The sequence below is a fragment of the Phacochoerus africanus genome, chromosome 10, assembly GCF_016906955.1.
Source record: "Phacochoerus africanus isolate WHEZ1 chromosome 10, ROS_Pafr_v1, whole genome shotgun sequence".
NCBI classification, from domain to species: domain Eukaryota; kingdom Metazoa; phylum Chordata; class Mammalia; order Artiodactyla; family Suidae; genus Phacochoerus; species Phacochoerus africanus.
In genome coordinates, this window is record NC_062553.1 from 75,521,740 (window position 1) to 75,540,288 (window position 18,549).

The 18,549-nt window shown below is 45.9% G+C and overlaps 2 protein-coding genes across 5 annotated transcripts in view; one reads left to right on the forward strand and one right to left on the reverse strand.

Annotated features, from left to right (window-relative positions):
• The window catches only part of TMEM131L (transmembrane 131 like), a 181,588-nt gene that overhangs the window by 126,875 nt on the left and 36,164 nt on the right, over positions 1 to 18,549 (reverse strand). The gene's annotated exons all lie outside the window — the stretch shown is intronic.
• LOC125137769 (protein lin-28 homolog A-like) lies at positions 1,369 to 1,986 on the forward strand. Its single transcript, XM_047798814.1, has one exon. The coding sequence runs from the start codon at positions 1,369 to 1,371 to the stop codon at positions 1,984 to 1,986; it is 618 nt and encodes a 205-aa protein (XP_047654770.1).

The window sequence follows — 18,549 nt, forward strand, 5'->3', positions numbered from 1 at the left end:
GGGAACACAGGCTTGCACTGGCAAACACACACTGCGCACAAAATTCATCTCAACTGTTAGAAACCTTTGTAGCGTGTTACCTCACTGCAACCGTATTTTCATGAGCCTATTAGGAACCAAGCCTCTGAGGAAGAAAAAGATTCCTCAACGAACTGCTGCAAAAGCTAATGAGCCCTGCACCTCATGGGGCCCCATTCAATTACGCTTTGTACTGGACACTGAACATGTCCCAGGCAGGGGCAGATCCAGTTCTGCGGGCCTTGACACGGCTTTGGGTGGAGGGGTGGGGGTGCGGGCAGAAGGGTGTTGTTTAAGGGAAAAAATACACAATATATTTCATTTTTGAAAATATAATAAAAAAACAAAACCATAAGCAAGGGAACACATTCCTAGGCGGCCTCACAGGGCCTTGGAAAGGATGGGTGCAATGGAGGATGGGTCTGTGCGTGGGGGCGGAGGGGTAGGAACTGCCTTCTAGATGACGGTGGACACAAGCTGGAGGAGGCAGAGAAGGAAAGCTCCAGGCTCAGGAAATCAGCCCAGTGGGAGGACATAACAGAGAGGACTTGGACCACTTTCCTTAATAAATGGATGAAAACGAAAAGGATATGACATAAATTGGGGTCTCTTCGAATAAAGTTGCAAAAATTTACAAAATACTGATACTCTGTGCTGGGAAGTTTGTGGGCAAACTAGCAATCCTAAAACACTTGCCTGAGAATAGAAACCAGAACCCCCATTCAGGAGGGCAATTTGGGGACTATTTCGCAAAGTCTCGCTGCCCATGCCCACTTGTTGACCCAGCAATTCCCGTTCCAGTTATGCACCCTAAAGAAATGATTGTTCACAGTTCTCCTATAGCACAGTGGGTTAAGAATCTGGCAATGTCACTGCAATGGCTTGGGTCACTGCTGTGGCTTGAGTTCAATCCCTAGCCTGGGGAACTTAATACGCCACAGGCGCAGCCATTAAAAAAAAAGATAGGAGTTCCTGTTGTGGCACAGTGGAAATGAATCGGAGTAGTATCCGTGAAGATGTGGGTTCTGGGTTCAATCCCTGGCTTCGCTCAGTGGGGTAAGGACCGGTGTTGCCGTGAGCTGTGGTGTAGGTCGCAGACGTGGCTTCCACGTTGCTCTGGCTGTGATGTAGGCTGGCAGCTGCAGCCCCAATGTGACCCCTAACCTGGGAACTTCCATGTGCCGCACATGAGGCCCTAAAAAGCAAAAAAGAAAGAAAGAAAGAAATGATTGTTCCAAAATGTAGATGCAGTGTGGTCTTTTAAATAAATCCCGGCCTTTGCCTCCGGACTTCTCTGGGGCCAGCAGCCGCCCGACCAGGGGCCCGGGGCCGCGGGCTCAGCCGACTACCATGGGCTCTGTGTCAAACCAGCAGTTTGCAGGTGGCTGCGCCAAGGCGCCAGAGGAGGCGCCGGAGGACGCGGCCCGAGCAGCCGAGGAGCCGCAGCTGCTCCACGGTGCCAGCATCTGTAAATGGTTCAACGTGCGCATGGGGTTCGGCTTCCTGTTCATGACCGCCCGCGCCGGGGTCGCGCTCGGCCCCCCAGTGGACGTCTTTGTGCACCAGAGTAAGCTGCGCATGGAGGGCTTCCGGAGCCTGAAGGAGGGTGAGGCTGTGGAGTTCACCTTTAAGAAGTCTGCTAAGGGCTTGGAATCTATCCGAGTCACTGGCCCTGGTGGGGTGTTCTACATTGGGAGCGAGAGACGGCCCAAGGGGAAGAATATGCAGAAACGCAGATCCAAGGGAGACAGGTGCTACAACTGTGGAGGTCTAGACCATCATGCCAAGGAATGCAAACTGCCACCCCAGCCCAAGAAGTGCCACTTCGGCCAGAGCATCAACTATATGGTGGCTGCGTGTCCACTGAAGGCCCAGCAAGCTCCCAGCTCACAGGGAAAGCCAGCCTACTTTCAGGAAGAAGAAGAAGAGATCCATAGCCCTGCCATGCTCCCAGAGGCTCAGAACTGAGCCGCGGTGGGTGGGGGCTATCCTTTTGTGATCAGGAAGTTTTGAGGAACAGGCATCAATCGGCAGAGTGGAGGAAGTGGGGACAGGGCGGGTAGGGGGCAGCTGGCACTGCCATCTATCTCAGGCCGGGGTCCATAGCATCACCCCTTCTTCCCTCTTGGTGGGGGGAGGGGGTGAAGCAAAGGAACTCCAATCAGGCTCTATCCAAATGCACCTGAGGGCTCTGGGGGGTAACCTTCCCTGCATGCTTTATCTACGTCTCCACCCCCGGCATCTCCAGCTTTTGAAAGTGGCCCGGATAGTGAAACTGACACTTAAAGAAGGATAGGGAATAATATTTCCCATGCCAGAGTGAAAAGATTTAGCATGAGACCAGATTGATAAACCTAACCCACAAGCCACTCCATTCTGTGGGAAGGAATATCTCAGGGGTAAGGCAGGGGTTCCCACTCCTTGTCTCCTCATAACCCCCTCTTGGGATAGGGTGCTGAGAACTGTCCCAAGGAGTGGGTTGTGATGACAAGCAAAAGGATGGCTGAGGGAACAGCTGCAGACCTGCTGCTTCTAAGCTCACTCCCACCGTATTCCGGGCCAATACAGTTTTATTTATTTGCTCCCATGGCTGACTGTACCTTGGGTTCCACTTTCTCCAGGATGCCAACTGCACTAGCTGTGTGCGAATGACGTATCTTGTGCATTTTAACTTTTTTTTTTCGTAATATAAATATTCTGGTTTTGTATTTTTGTGTATTTTAATCTAAGGCCCTCATTCCTGCACTGTGTTCTCAGGTAATGTGAGCAATCTCAGGGATAAGTCGGCAGCAGCTCCGGGTCCACACAGCAGGAATACTTTTTGTTGCTGTCTCACCAGAGAGAACAACTATGTGGAGTGTATAGCCTACTGAACTACCTCATTTTTGCCAATTAGAGCTGGCTTTTCTGCCATAGTGTCCTCTCGAAACCCCTCCATCTTCAATGATTCATGGGAGGCTAGGTTTTAACTGGGTTGCCCTATCTATGACTTGGTCTCCTTCTACTGAAAGATTAGAAATTGGTCTGAACAAGGAAAGGTGGTGCACAACAGCTGGGAGAGGCTGGGCCAGGCAGAAGGGGCAGAGGGGGAAAGCCAAGATTAGGTGAAGGTCATCTTATGTGATAAGGGATTCCTGTTCCAGACCTCTAACCCTGTGGCACAGGACTTGTTTTAACTACCAGATCCATCCTTCACTGGATTGGGCTAGGCCTACCACGCTCAACAGGGTGTATGTGTTTGCAAAAAAGGCGAGTTGGTAAGGATAGGTTTTAAGAATGATGCCTCTGTACCCATCTTGAGCTGCCCAGGGATGGATATATGAACCAAGGACAAAATCCTTAAACCTTGAACAATTCTGGGCTTTTCCTCCTTGGCTTCCAGAGGGACCATCAGCAATGGTTTCTTTGTGGTTCCCAGAGCCAGTGTCCTGCCCTGCTGCAGCAGTGATGAATGTCATAGTAGCTAAAGGAGAAAAGGGGGTTTCGTTTACATGCTGTGAGATCACTGCAAACCTACCTCACTGTGTTGTAACAGGGCAAATGCAATAGAACGCATTGGGTGATGTGTGTCTTAGCCTGGGTTCTTGTCTCCCCCAACTGCTGCCCCCCTTTAGTTACTGTATTTGTCTGGGCTTCGTAGGACTTCACAAGTAGCTGATTTGGTGATTGCTAGGTGGCCTAGTTTGTGTAAATATAATATGTTGGTCTTCTCCATGTTCTTTTGGGGTTTTATTGTTTACAAACTTCTTTTTATATTGAGAAAAGTAGCCAAAGCATCTTTGACAAAAGGTTCTGCACCAGGCAAAAAGATCTGAAACATAAGCTTGGGGGCCTCTCTTCTTGAAGTGGGGGTCTTGAACCACACTTTCTTTTGTTCCCCCTTCCCCTATTTCCTATTTTAAACAAGAACTTCTGTCCTCAAAACTAGATCTCCCCCCCAATAGCCTGTACACCTATCCATTAATTTGTGGGGTGTCTGCAATTCTTAAATGATTTGTGCAAAAATCCTAAGAAGCTAAGACCTCTCCATCCCTTGTTCCCAGTCTCCTGAGTCAAGACCATTCCTTGATGTGGTTCATGCCAAACAGACTGCTACTTTTGGATAGATTAAAACTTATTTCAATCTCTAATCCTAGGGTAGAGAAAAATAATATGGGGGCCTTCCATGTAGAAAGTGGGGTTGGGAGACCAAGAAAGGAAAGATGAATGTATATCCAAGTCACTCAGGAACTTTTATGCAGGTGCAAGAAACTTATGTCAAAGTGGCCACAAGATTGTTTAACAGGAGACGGACGAATGTAACTCCATGTTTACTGCTAGAAACCAAAGCTTTGTGTGAAATCTTGAATTTATGGGGCGGGAGGGAAGGAAGGAAAACATGTACCTGTCTGTTCTTTGCCTCATCCCTTCTCTTCATTCCTGAACTGCAGGAGACTGAGCCCTCTTGGGCTTTGGTGACCCCATCTGGGGAGTGTTTATTTGATGGTTGACTTTGCTGTGCCAGGTACTTCCTTTCCTATTTTACCATCATTTTGTAACACACATGCTGACCCTTACCCCTTCCCTTCTTTTCCCTGGGAAAGTTCAACGAATAAAGACTTATTGGTACTGAAAAAAATAAATAAATAAATCCCACATATAAAATATTAGACTTTAAATTATGGAACATTTATATAAAATATGAAGCAGTCATCAGAAGTGACAGTCTATATATATTAAGTTTAAAAATCAAGCCATGCTAACTCAAAAAGATATCTGCACCCCCTTGTTCATAGCACTATTTATTATAGTAGCCAAGAGGTGGAAACAGCATAGGTGTCCATGGACAGATGAATGGATAAAGATGTGCTGCGTACAATGGAATATTACTCAGCCATAAAAAATGAGGAAATCCTGCCATTTGCAACAACATACATGAACCTTGAGGGCACTACACTCAGGGAAATAAGTCAGAGAGAAAGACACATACGGCATGAGATCACTTATATGTAGAATCCAAAAACAAACTCATAGAAAAAAGATTAGATATGGGGATGACAGAAGGGGGACTAGAGGAAGATGGTCAAAAGACACAAGCTTCCGGTTATGAGAGCCCTAAGCCCAAGGGATGTGATGTGCAACCTGGTGCGTGGAGCTAACCCTGCTGTGTGACACCCAGGAGAGCCACTAAGGGAGTCAATCCTAAAAGTTCTCATGACAAGGAAAAAATTTTTTTCATTTTTTTGTGTTTTCTTCTTATTGTATCTCTAGGACAGATGCTAACTCAATTCACTGCAATAATCATTTCATAATACGTGTAAGTCAAAACATTACGCTGCCCAACTTAAACACATACAGGGCTATCTGTCAATTACATCTCAACAAAACTAGAAAAGAGGGGGAAAATCAAGTTACAACATTATATGCATCAAATAATCCCATTTAAAAATATATAGTGAAAATAATACACTTTACTAAGAGAAAAGAGTTCTGGCAGGACACATTAAAACCTTACACTACGCAACAGTCGAGATACGGTTAATCCAACTGACAAAATGGGTCAAGGACTTGAACAACAGACATTTCTCCAAAGAACATATACAAATGGCCAAGAACCCGTGAAAAGATGCTCAACATGACTTGTCGTCAGAGAAATGCAAACCCAAACCACAGTGAAATAGCACTTCATAGCCACTAGCAGAGCTATCATTAGAAAGTCAGCGAATAAGTGCTGGTGAGGAGGGAGAGGGATCTGAACCCTCGCTCACCGCTGGTAAGAATGTAGAATGGTGCAGGTGCTTTGGGGAAAAGGGCCGAGCAGGTCCTCAAAATGTGTCACAGAGAGTTACCATAGGAACCAGCAAATCCGCTCTTCAATATATACCAAACGGAATTAAAAACGTATGTCCACACAAAAACCTATATATACATCAATGCTCACAGCAGCCTTCTCTGTATCAGCCCCAAATTAGAAACATCCCAAATGTACATCCACGGATGATGAAGGGACAGAGAGAGAGACTGCAGTAGTTCATATACCAAGGCACGGGGCTGGGCAGAATGAAAGCAAGAAGGACTGGTAAATGCTACAATGTGGCAGATCCTGAAAACAGGACCCTGAGTGAAAGAAGCAAGTCACAAAAGACTGACCAGTTATCGCAAGAGCCCATTTACCTGAAATACTCAGAACAGACAAGTCTACAGACACGGAAAGTAGATCCGTGGTTGTCAGAGCCTGGAGAGGAGGAATGCGAAGTGACCGTGAACAGGTGTGAGGTTTCTATTTGGGGGAAAAAATATTCCAAAGTTAGACAGTGGTGATGACTACACAACCGCTAATATATTCAAAACCACTCAACTGTCCACCTGAACAAGGGCGTGTATGTGCGACTGGGTGCACTGTGGATTAGACCTCGGGGAAGCTGTTTTAAAAAACAAACACTCTAGTTGTTTCCATTTCTTATGGTGACTTTATTTTCTTTATATTTACAGTGTTTTCTAAGAAAAAAAAATGTAACAACGGGTATTAAAAATTACCAGCTGGACAAGTTTGAGTGAGTACTAACTTTAGCTTCAGTGTCCTGTTATAAAATGGGAATCGCAGCGGTACCCCTCTTCATGGTATCTAGCTCGGAGTTGTTGCGAAGGATGAAATCAAGATACCATTTGTAAGGCTTTTAAAGAGTATCTGGGAGTTTCCATTGTGGCTTAGCGGTAACGAACCCAACTAGCACCCATGAGGACACAGGTTCAATCCATGGCCTCATTCAGTGGGTTAAGGATTTGGTGTTGCCATGAGCTGTGGTGTGGTGTAGGTCGCAGACCAAGCTCAGATCTGGTGTTGCTGTGGCTGTGGTGTAGGCCGGCAGCTGCAGCTCGGATTCACCCCCTAGCCTGGGAACCTCCATATCCTGCAGGTGTGCCTCTAAAAAAAGAAAAGAAAGAAAGAAGGAAAAAATCCACAATAGTAAGAAAAAAGAGAGACAGACAGACTCATCTGGGTCTTTATAGCTTAAAAATTAAAACTAGGTTATGAAAATAAGTGTTCTACAATTCATGAATTGTTATAAACCCAACTATGCCCTAAATCTCAGGAGGAACAAAAAAATGAGTCAAAGGTTGAGAATTTTTAACATAATTCTCGACAGACACTAGCACATGACATAGAGGTAATTTGTGCGATGCGAAAATATTTAAGGGAAGGGCCATATTAATTTCCATAAGGACAGGCCTTAACGTTTTGACATTTAAATCACCCTCTTCTGAAGCATCAAATATATCATCGGAGTCAATTTTTTCTTCTTCGAATGCCAACACGAAGACACGAGCCCCCGCCCAGATGGGAAATGGGGGGAACAGAACAGAAGCCAATATGAAGTGGGAAGCTATGTTTACAAATACCGCATGTATTACCTATTTTTATGTTATGACAGTTCCCTGGAAGGCAGGGACTCAGTAAGAGAACAAGAATACCGACTCGGGTTTCCCAATATGACATGTGAGAAAAAGGCACGCCTTCTGCCCTTTTGCAATCTTCAGTTTACTCATTTGATGAGCACAGTTTGAGGATTCTATCTTCTCAAAATGATCGACTCAGAAATGGTCAAGTGGAGGAGGGACCACCCCGTCAAGGCCCAGAAGCAACAGCAATAAACTTTTCCCAGTCCAGTCTCCCAGCTGGCTCCAGGGAGTACCCAGCCTGCTCAGGCAGAGGCAACAAGGAAGGCGACCACCAACGCCCCCTCCCAGGACCAAAAGCTTCTGTAAACTCAGACGGCCAAAGAGCGAGCTGGCAAGGAGCAGGCTGGGCACCACAGAGCGTCCAGACTTTTCCCCAGGGCTCCGATGACGTCTTCACGCAGGGCCCATCTCTCTAAACTCCCTAAGAACTAAGGTCAGCAGATGAAAATGAAAAGCAGAAGATAAAGGCACACCTGAGCGGGACCCTCTCCATCATCTACTGATAAGGCCTATCTAAAACGGCAGGGATTTAGGGGAGGGGGCGGGAGGGCCGGGCATTTCGGGGGGGGGGGGGTTCTGGGGATGGAAACTGTCATATCCGGAGTGAAGGGGCTATGGGATCCTAGTGCACAGCAAAAGGAGATGTGTGTGATTGGGGCAGTTTATTTGTACAACAGAACTTGACGAAAGACTGTAAATCAACTACCTTTAATAATAATAATAATGAAAAAAATTAAAAATAAATAAATAAAGTGGAAGGGATTCTCAGAGCAGGAGGAAGGCAGAAGACAAGGAGATGTGAGGAATGTTATCGACAAAGGCTCGTAGGAGAACGAGTCTGGAAAAGTTAAGTGATCTTGGGGAAAAAAAGATCATGGACTTTTTGGACACCGTAATAAAACTTGGCAATGATCCTTTTGGGTTGAGACATTGTTGAGAGGCTTGAAAATATCCAATTCTAGAGTTCCTGCTGTGGCGCAGTGGGTTAAGAATCCGACTGCAGCGGATCAGGTCACTGCGGAGGTGCAGGTTCGAGTCCCAGCCTGGGGCAGCGGGTTAAAGGATCGGGCACTGCCATAGGCAGCTCAGCTTCAACCCCTGGCCTGGAAACTTCCATGTGCCATGGGTGCAGCCATAAAAATATTCTAATTCTATCATCTTTAAATTTTTTTTTAATTTAGATATATATTTTAATTACTTTTGATTTTTTTGGCCACCCTTGCAGCATATGGAAGTTTCCTGGGCGAGGGATCAAATCCACACTACAGTAGTGGCAATGCCACTGAGCCACAGGGGAACTCTCGATTCTATCATCTTTCCAGGTATTTTAAGTAAGGAAAAATAAAGACAGACCCTGTCTTCCTCATCATCCTTGCCCTCATGACAGGCCTTCCCATTTTGTTTGCATAATCTCAAAAAGATCTGGGGAAACTATGTACTCCACACATTTTTAAGTTAATGTTCAAAAATCTCTAATCTGAGGGGTTCCCTTGCAACACAGCTGGTTAAGAATCTGGCTCGGTCACTGCAGCAGCTCAGGTCACTGCTGTGGCACAGGTTCAACCCCTGGCCCAGGGACTTCCAGATGCCACAGGCACAGCCAAAAAAAGAAAGTTTCTGGAGTTCCCATTGCACAACAGGATCAGGGGCAACTCTGAAGCTCTGGGATGCAGGTTAGATCCCCAGCCTGGCAAAGTGGGTTAAGGGTCTGGTGTTGCCACAGCTGCGGTGTAAGTCCCACCTATGGCTCAGATCTGATCCCTGGTCCAGGAACTATGTGCCAAAAAAGAACAAAAAAGCCGTTGTGTTTTTTTGTTTGTTTGTTTGTTTGTTTGTTTTTGCTTTTTAGGGCCATACCCACGGCATACGGAAGTTCCCAGGCTAGGGGTCGCCTAAACCACAGCAACTCGGGATTCAAGCCCTGTCTTCGACCTACACCACAGCTCATGGCAACGCCGGATCCTTAACCCACTGAGCAAGGCCAGGGATGGAACCCGAGTCCTCATGGGTCCTGGTCAAGTCTGTTAACCACTGAACCACGAAGGGAACTCCGAAAGTTTCTTCTAAACTGAGATTAAATATAATTAGCATTGTAAGGACAAAACTGACCAAAGAAACATTATGAGTTATTCTCTCTAGGTAAAATGTTCCTGGAAATGAGTATCTTAATGACATGGATGGAACTTTCCCTCCCACTGCTTCATTCACTGTAGGACATTATTACTTATGACTAGACGACAAGATGCCACATGAAATCTATGATTACCTTTAGTTCTTAGAAATACAGGCACAGAGAAGATGTGCTCACATACATAGGCCAATGGAAATGGAAGATTTTTCTAGCAAAGAGTAAAAATATGCATCCATGGGTGTAATATTTAATCATCTCTCAGCTCACCACTCAATTGAGTCTTCTTTCAATTTCACCGCAAGGAAAGAATGGGAAATGGATCCCTTTACCCAGTGCTTAGAGCCGTCACTCTCTCAGCGGCCTCGCTGGGTCTATAATTATCCCTTTGCCTGGCACTCCGATGAGGGGGAGGTGAAAGGTGCCTCCCTTTAGAGGGGGGTCATTCTAACAGGAGAGCATGCAGACATGTCAATGTCAGGACTAATTACACTCAAGATCTGAGAATCTGAAGTTAACTGCTCCTAAATCATAGGGGTTGGAGGTCAGAGTTCCCGTCCTGGCACAGAGGAAACGAATCCAACTAGTATCCATGAGGACGCAGGTTTGATCCCTGGCCTCCCTCAGTGAGTTAAGGATCCAGCATTGCTGTGAGCTGTGGTGTAGGTCTCAGACATGGCTCAGATCTAGCGTTGCTGTGGCTGCAGTGTAGGCCAGCAGCTATAGCTCTGATTCAACCCCTAGCCTGGGAACTTCCATATCCTGTAGGTGCAGGCCTGAAAAGCAAAACAAAAAACAAAACCCAACAAACAAAAAAACCCCCTAGGTGTCAGGAGTTCCCTGGTAGCTTGAGGGGTTAAGGATCACTGCTGTGGCTCAGGTTGATTTATGGCATTGGAATCCCTGCATGCCACTGGCATGCCCCCCTCAAAAAACGGATTAAAAAATCAACCAAAATCTGATTCCAATTTGGCCTATTTCATACGTGTATTCTTTGATAAACAAGGGTCGGGTATCAAAATAATAATGTGAGTGTTTTCGTATCCTTTCACGTCATCAGATACTTCAGGTTAAAATGAAAATTTAGGAGTTCCCATGGTGGCTCAGCACGTTAAGAACCCGACACTGTCTCCATGAGGATGCAGGTTTGATCCCTGGCCCCGCTCAGTGGGTTAAGGATCCAGTGTTGCTGTGACTGTGGCGTAGGCCTCAGCTGCAGGTTTGACTAGACCCCTAGCCCAGGAACTTCCATATGCCACGGGTGTAGCCGTAAAAAGAAAGAAAGAAAGGAAATGTAGCCGCCTTCAAATGAGCATCCTTTTCCTGACAGATCATATTCCAGTGAGCAAGATCAAAACAAGGGCACCAAAAGCACCGCAGGTCTACAAAAGTATCGCGATGCAGCAATTTCAACTCTGGCTGCCCTTATTCCAATTCAATTACTTTAGGGTAGGGCCAGTGGCATCAGCATTTTTTTTTTAATTCCCCAGGTGAGATTGAGAACCACTAAACTAATTAATACCTAAATATTAAAATTTTTTGTTACTATGGAAGGGCCATCCATACCCCTGATTTACAGCTAAACCCAAGGTTAAAGTACTTTAATTTTATGATGGAATTATAAAAACCATTACTAATTTAAAAAAGCATTACAGTGACAGAGTTCTATACAGATAAAATGTACCATCTTCTTAAGTTATTTTTAAAAAGCCATTAGGGAGTTCCCTGGTGGCTCGGCAGGTTAAGGATCTGGCGTCACCAAGGTGACTCTGATTACAGCTGTGGCAAAGGTTCGATCCCTGGCCCAGGAACTTCTGCATGCTGCAGGGGCGACCACAAAAAAAAAGAGAAAAAGAGTGGGAGAGAGGCCATTAGAGCAAACATTCAATCATATCCACCTTTGATGGGAACCTAAGAGATACATCTTTGATCAATACATGCTGGGAATCTATTTAGTGGATGACCTCTACAACACAGAGGTGAGAAGAAAGCAGGAAATGAGAAAACATTTACCGAACATAGCACATCACTTAGCACACAGAAGAAAACTCAGGAACCGCACATTACCAGTTCTGAACTTACAAGTCAAACAGAACATTTACGTAGTTTCCTAACTGTATGATTCCAGCCCTCACTGCCTTCTCGCATTTGACTTATCTGTGAGTTCTCTGGTTAAAAAATAATACTAATACCATGTTCAAACACAGGTATAACACACATACCAACATTTGATATTTGGACATGACCATTTTTCTAATCCTCCTGGCTCAAACCTCCAAGCTATCTTTTTTTAAAAATCACAAAAATACGATGAGCAAAGGGCACACCCCCTGAAGAGCATGGCTGCCTCCCTGTTACGCACAAACATCCCCGTCCCAGCCAGATCCACCCCCCAGAGGTAATGCTTGATGCTGTCTGCCTTTTTGCACCCAACTCCTCATTCTAACCATCATTACATGGGATCCATCCCTTCCTTCATTCTCTCCTTAAATCCACCCCTGTGTCTGACTGAGTGCATCCTAGGTCAGGCCCTCACCAGCTTGCTGGCTTTCAGCCGATCTCCCTGCCCCCCAGGCTGCATCCCCCGCAGGTCACTCCATGCATGTGTCAGGTTCTTTGTTCCCGGTCATGGAATCCATTCTACATGCTTTACAGGCATTTACTACAGCAGGGGAGCAGGTTGTTACCAGTCCTGGATCCAGACTGTGTCACATTACAGAACGAAGCTGGGAGAGGACAGCCAGCAGCACCAAAGCATCCCACTCTGTGACCAGAAAGCTGCCTCTGAAGCGACACACCACCGGCCACATCAGTTCTTTCAAGCCTTACCTGTTTTTCCACACCTCCCTCCCAAATCCAAGTCCTGTTAGGGGCTCGCATTCACACTGGCAGCACTGATATCACACATCTGCACCCAATGAGAGAGCTGGTGATAAAACTAGAGGGGTGCTTATATTTGGGGGGTTGGGGTGTGTATTCTTGGAGGAAACTAAGGATATCACAATCGGAGTTCCTGTTGTGGCTCAGAGGTAATGAATCTGACTAGTATCCATGAGAACGGGGGTTCAATCCCTGGCCTCACTCAGTGGGTTAAGGATCCGGTGTTGCTGTGAGCTGTGGTGTAGGTCGAAGACTCGGCTTGGATCTGGCTTTGCTGTGGCGGTGGTGTAGGCTAGTAGGTGCAGCTCTGATTCAACCCCAGCCTGGGAACTTCCATGGGCTGCAGGTGCGGCCCTAAAAAGAAAAAAAAAAAGGGCTTCACAATCTAGAGAGCTATCCAAACACAGAGAGGATGAGTCAAAAGATTGTGGGAAATGGCAAGAGAACTCGAGGGGGTCCACAGCAATGAGAAGAAACACATCTTCCTTTTTTTGGTCTTTTTAGGGCACACCCTCAGCCCATGGAAGTTTCTGGGCCAGGGGTCTAATCGGAGCTGTAGCTGCTGGCCTACGCCACAGCCACAGCAACGTAGGATCGGAGCCGCATCTTCGACCTACACCACAGCTCACAGCAACGCCAGATCCTCAACCCACTAAGTGAGGTCAGGGATCGAACCCGCAACCTCATGGTTCCCAGTGGATTCGCTTCCACTGTGCCACAACGGGAACTCCCAAGAAACACATCTTTCTAAAGTGCCACTTTGACCAGAGTCTTCCACTAAAGAAAGTGGGTGGTAGGTGTGGAGCTGTGCAACCAGGGAGCTGGGGTGAGGGGGGGGAGATGTCCACCAGCAGTCAGCTGCTGCAGGGCCTGCCTCGGCCGCCCACCCAAAACCACACCTTCCAAGGGGTGTCACACCCAGTGACTGCTGGAGACAGGGTGCAAGAGCTCAAGCATCCCAGCTCTGATGGACAGCTCTGATGGCCAGAAACACGCCCGGGCTCCCAGGGGTGGCAGCCAAGGCTATGCTGACCTGCGAGACAGCTGCCTGCTCCCTGAGCCCCAGCCTGCCTCGGCCCCCTCCCTTCCACAGGCGCTAAGCCTTCACAAATACCCTGCACACCCAACTCGGCCTTAGCATCTGCTTCTAAGGAGCCCACTCGGAGACAGAAAACAACCTCCAAGAGCTTCCAGTGATGGCTACAGGGGAGGTTTTACTCCCCATTCTTGGCTCTTCCTCCATTTTCGTCTCAGATCAAACAAAATAGGAAGTGCTTACCCTCCACACTCTTGCTGAAGCTTCCGCACTCATTCTTGGTTAAATCGAGTTCATTCACAGAGTTCCCCTCATGGCTCACTGGTTAATGAATCCCACTAGGAACCATGAGGTTGCGGGTTCGATCCCTGGTCTTGCTCAGTGGGTTAAGGATCCAGCATTGCCATGAGCTGTGGTGTAAGTCGCAGACGAGGCTCAGATCCCACGTGGCTATGGCTGTGCCTCTGGTGTAGGCCGGTGGTTACAGCTCCAATTAGACCCCTAGCCTGGGAACCTCCATGCGTGGCAGGTGCGGTCCTGGAAAAGACAAAAAAAAAAAAAAAAAGTTCATTCTCCCACAGATTCCTCAACCAGGGCTCAAAGGTGCAGAATCTCCTGAGCTGGTGTACGATTAAAACCGTTTTCTCTAGCTCTGGTACTTGAAGGACAGTGTGTCTGGATGTAAATCCAGGATGATCATCAACTTTAAGATCTTCTGCAAATGCTATTGCGCTGTGGCCTTGTTTTTTGTATAATTTTGAGAAATGTGATAACGGTTGAAACCTTGCTGCCCAGGTACAGAACTCAAATCTCTTGGCAAGGAGTCCCTGAGGACTGTTTTTCTTTTCTTTGAAGCCTAATGCTTTCTTTAGAATCTAGCTCCCCGTTGATCTATTTGGGTTAATTTTCCCAGGTCCTTGACAGGCTCTTCCAATTTATAGATTCACGTCTTCTTTCATTTTCGGAACATTTGCTTGGATTTAAATATTAGTACCACCTCGCAATTGTGTTTTTCTTCTTCACGGTCCAATTCTACGTAAGTTGTTTCTCTGCCGTCATCTTCCACATCACTTTCTCTCGGATCCTCTCTGCTTCATGGAAAAGCTTTAATTCCTCACGCTAGAATCTGAGCTATCCAAATCTGGCACCACATCCATGAGACTGATGTTGTGCCACGCCAAAAAAAGCCCTCTGCTCCAGCCAGCAGCGCCCTGGCAGAAGCGGGGTCTCTCCCACTCACCTTCCATCTCATGGCCCTCCCTGTTCTCAAGTCCTCTGCTGCTTATGTACTTCTTGCATCTTTATGGCCATTCCGATTCTAAGGTACCCCCATTTTTTCTGAATCATTATTTTTCCCCATAATGCCATTTCTTAACCTTCATAGTATTAGAATCCATTTGCCAACCAACTGCACTTATATTAGAACTGCCAGAACTGTATGTATGAGTTTTTGAATGAGTAATGGTCATACAACACAAAATGCAAAAGATACAAGGAGTCCTTATTATTTTTTTTGCCCACCTCATTTTAGTGGCATAAGACATACTAGTCCTGGAGTTCCCATCATGGCTCAGCAGAAACAAATCCTAGTCGTCTCCATGACGATGCAGGTTCGATCCCTGGCCTCGCTCAGAAGGTTAAGGATATGGTGTTGCCATGAGCTGTGGTGTAGGATCCCAGGTGGCTGTGGCACAGGCCAGTGGATGTAGCTCCAATCTGACCCCTAGCCTAAGAACTTCCATATGCTGCAGGCGTGGCCCTAAAAAGAGGGGAAAAAAAAAAAAAAAAAGACACACTAGCCTGGCAATAAAAGTACAGTACTCTCTCATCCCCAAAGATGTGGCTTAAAACTCATTTTCCAAATAGAATGAGAAGCTGAATACTGAGATCTAGAACTTAACATTTTTCTTTTCCTCTTCAGTACCCAACGAGCAAATTCTCATTGAAGCGATAACACAAACACGTGTGCACTGACGTCATAACTAAAGAATGAAATTACAGTTCTGGAGATCATTACAGACAGGTATTACACTGCAACTCTTCGTGGACAAAAATACATGTGTTCATCCCCCCACCAAGGTCCCTAACACTGGCTCTATAGCCTGGAGTGCACACCTCGCCAAGCCAAACCTTTCCTCCCACAGGCCCCCTGGAACTCCCGCCTCTGGTGCTGCTCCACAAGGCTGCTCATTCTGGAAAACAGGCTGAGAGTCAAATCAACACACCCATCCTTGACACAGGCAGGCTGTCGGGGTAAAAGTGATAAAGAGGCATGGAGTCAAGGATTCCAGTTTTCACATGCCCTATATGTCAAGAGCTTGTAGAAGAAGCCCTTTGGTAAGAGAAAATCCAATGAACCTAGTTAAGATTATCATAACATGTTGCTAGTTCTATGGAATAAATGAAAACAATCATCACTTATAAGAAAATCTATATTACGATTCAGACTAATGAAGCAACAAAACAATTATCCTAATGAGCCAATTTTTCTCTTGCTCAAGGTAAAACACAAAGAAACAACGCATTTAGCTTTCATTATTCATTTAAAAGCAGACTTCAGGAGTTCTTGTTTGTGGCTCAGTGGTAACCTCAGTGGATACCTGACGAGTATCCATAAGGATGGGGGTTCGACCCCTGGCCTTGCTCTGTGGGTTAAGGATCTGGCGTGGCTGTGAGCTGTGGTGTAGGTCACACATACGGTTTCACATCTGGTGTTGCTGTGGATTCGACCCCTAGCCTGGGAACTTCCATATGCTGCAGGTGTGGTCCTAAAAAGAAAAAAAAAATAATAATAAAAATAAAAGCAGACCTCAATGTAAATATATTGAAAACAGTATTTAGTGAAAAGCAGTGAGTTTTCTGTTTTCCTCTTTCCTTAAAGATTTAGTGTTAACCAAATTAAAGCTTTGCTTCTAGTCTTGGTTGTGATTCTTCCATAATATGACCTTACACTTTCTGACCCTCAATCATTTTCAAAGCACTTCCCCAGCCAGCATCACATTAAATTCTTGCAGTGAGGCTGGTGAAGGTGGATGTTAGCCCTACTTGGCTTGTGGTGAAACAAAGTTAAAAGACCTGCCCCAAATCACATCACTAGCAAGCTGCAGGACCCAGGTTCCCTGACTCCTTGACCCAGCTATGGACATGAAACTGAAGTAAAGCATTAGTTTCATATATATCTAACATTTTTTTCTTAACTATTTAATATTTTGGTTTATCCAACATATATCCGAATAGAGCTTTCAAAGGTATACACTAATACTTGCTTTAAAGAGAGTTTAGTATAAGTTACGTCCAAATTTGAAAACAACAGGAACTGAAACAGAATCTACTCATTTTGCTATATTTTAAAAAGCCAGCCAAGGAGTTCCCGTCATGGCAGAGCAGAAACAAATCCGACTAGGAACCATGAGGTTGCGGGTTCGATCCCTGGCCTCACTCAGTGGGTTAAGGATTCGGCGTTGCCATGAGCTGTGATGTAGGTCGCAGATGCAGCTTGGATTCTGCGTTGCTGTGGCTGTGGTGTAGGCCGGCAGCAACAGCTCCGATTAGACCCCTAGCTTGGCAACCTCCATATGCTGTGGGTGCAGCCCTAAAGAGAGCCCCCCCTCCCCCAAAAAAAGCTGGCCATCTGAGCCACTTAACCTACTCCAATCTAACCTAACATGGTTAATCCTACATGTTTTAAAGCTATGTGCTGCCCCAAGGGCAAGAAGGAATAATAACCAAATCCCTGAAATGTGGAAATTCCCTTGCAGCCTAAAAATGAATAAGGGAAAAAGTGAACTGAACAAGAAAGTTACAGTAATGGAAAACGTCACATGAACAGCTGCCAAGTGTTAAGGTTCTTGAGAAATTTCCTAAGTGAAGAAAGTACTCTGCAAGTTAAGTATGAGATGCTGAAATTAAGTCTTTGTTTGCTTTAATGTATAGTTAATACAGCTGAAGATTAACCTTTAGGCATCTCTGAGGTTTTCCAACTAAAAATAAATCTCAAGTATTTGGGTCAAGAGAAATAAACATAGTCAGGAAGACTTAAAAAAAAAAAAAAAAAAAAAGATCATCCTGCAAGACGACACTTTGTAGTAACCGGCTCTCTAGAAATTTCATTTCTAGGAACAGGGTCATGGACCCCACGGTTATCCTCCGAACAGATGGGAACAATGTGCAAAATCTAAGATGCAGCTTTCCCAGGAGTGATGGTGAAGAGGGGGCACGCTCCCTGGCGGAGAGATCAAATAACAAGAAGTGACAACCACCACATGCTGTGAGCATCCTCTCCTTGCCAAAGCAACCTGCGTGAATGGTCTCCACGCCACAAGGACAAGGTAGGACGAAAACCAGCCTCATGAGACATTCTCGGCAACTTCCAATTTTCTCCTTGTCAGCAGATCATTCCAAAAGCAACGTCAAACTGAACTTTTTCAGCAGCGATAACTTAAATGAATTTCAGCCATATTACAAGCTTCTGTGCTGCTGTAACGTCTAATCTAACACATCCTTATTTGTAAGTCAACCCATGGATAAGCTAATACGTCAATGGACCTTTGCGTTATGTTCCAAAGAGCTGAAACAGCTCTAATATTCCAGAAGTTTGGGATCTAAGGTACCGAGAAGTAAAAGGCTTGTTGGGCCAAAGAAGAAGATGCTGGCTGTCAATCCCAATAGCCGTTTTTTCTCTTCCTCCTTAAAAGAAATAGTCACCTAGGCCGGCCCATGGCTGCAGAATTGACTCCTTCCCCAGCCTATCTTTCTACTGAGCTGCAATCACGTGACTCAGTTCTGGAAATGACGTGACTCAGTTCTGGAAATGAGATGTACATTGATTTGGGGACAACCTCCAGGAAGTGACCTTAAGGGGGTGGGAGGTAGCCAAATGCTACTGCAACTCCTTCCTCCTCCCTGAACATGACCTTGCAGGGGGAGCAGTCATTTCAGACCAGGAGACAGAAGAGCCACAGCCTTGGGGACCACGCAACCAGCCCATCAGCCCTGGCCTGCCCACTGCTCTCCTGACAAGCAGTCTAAAGGTAACCGTCCAGCTTGC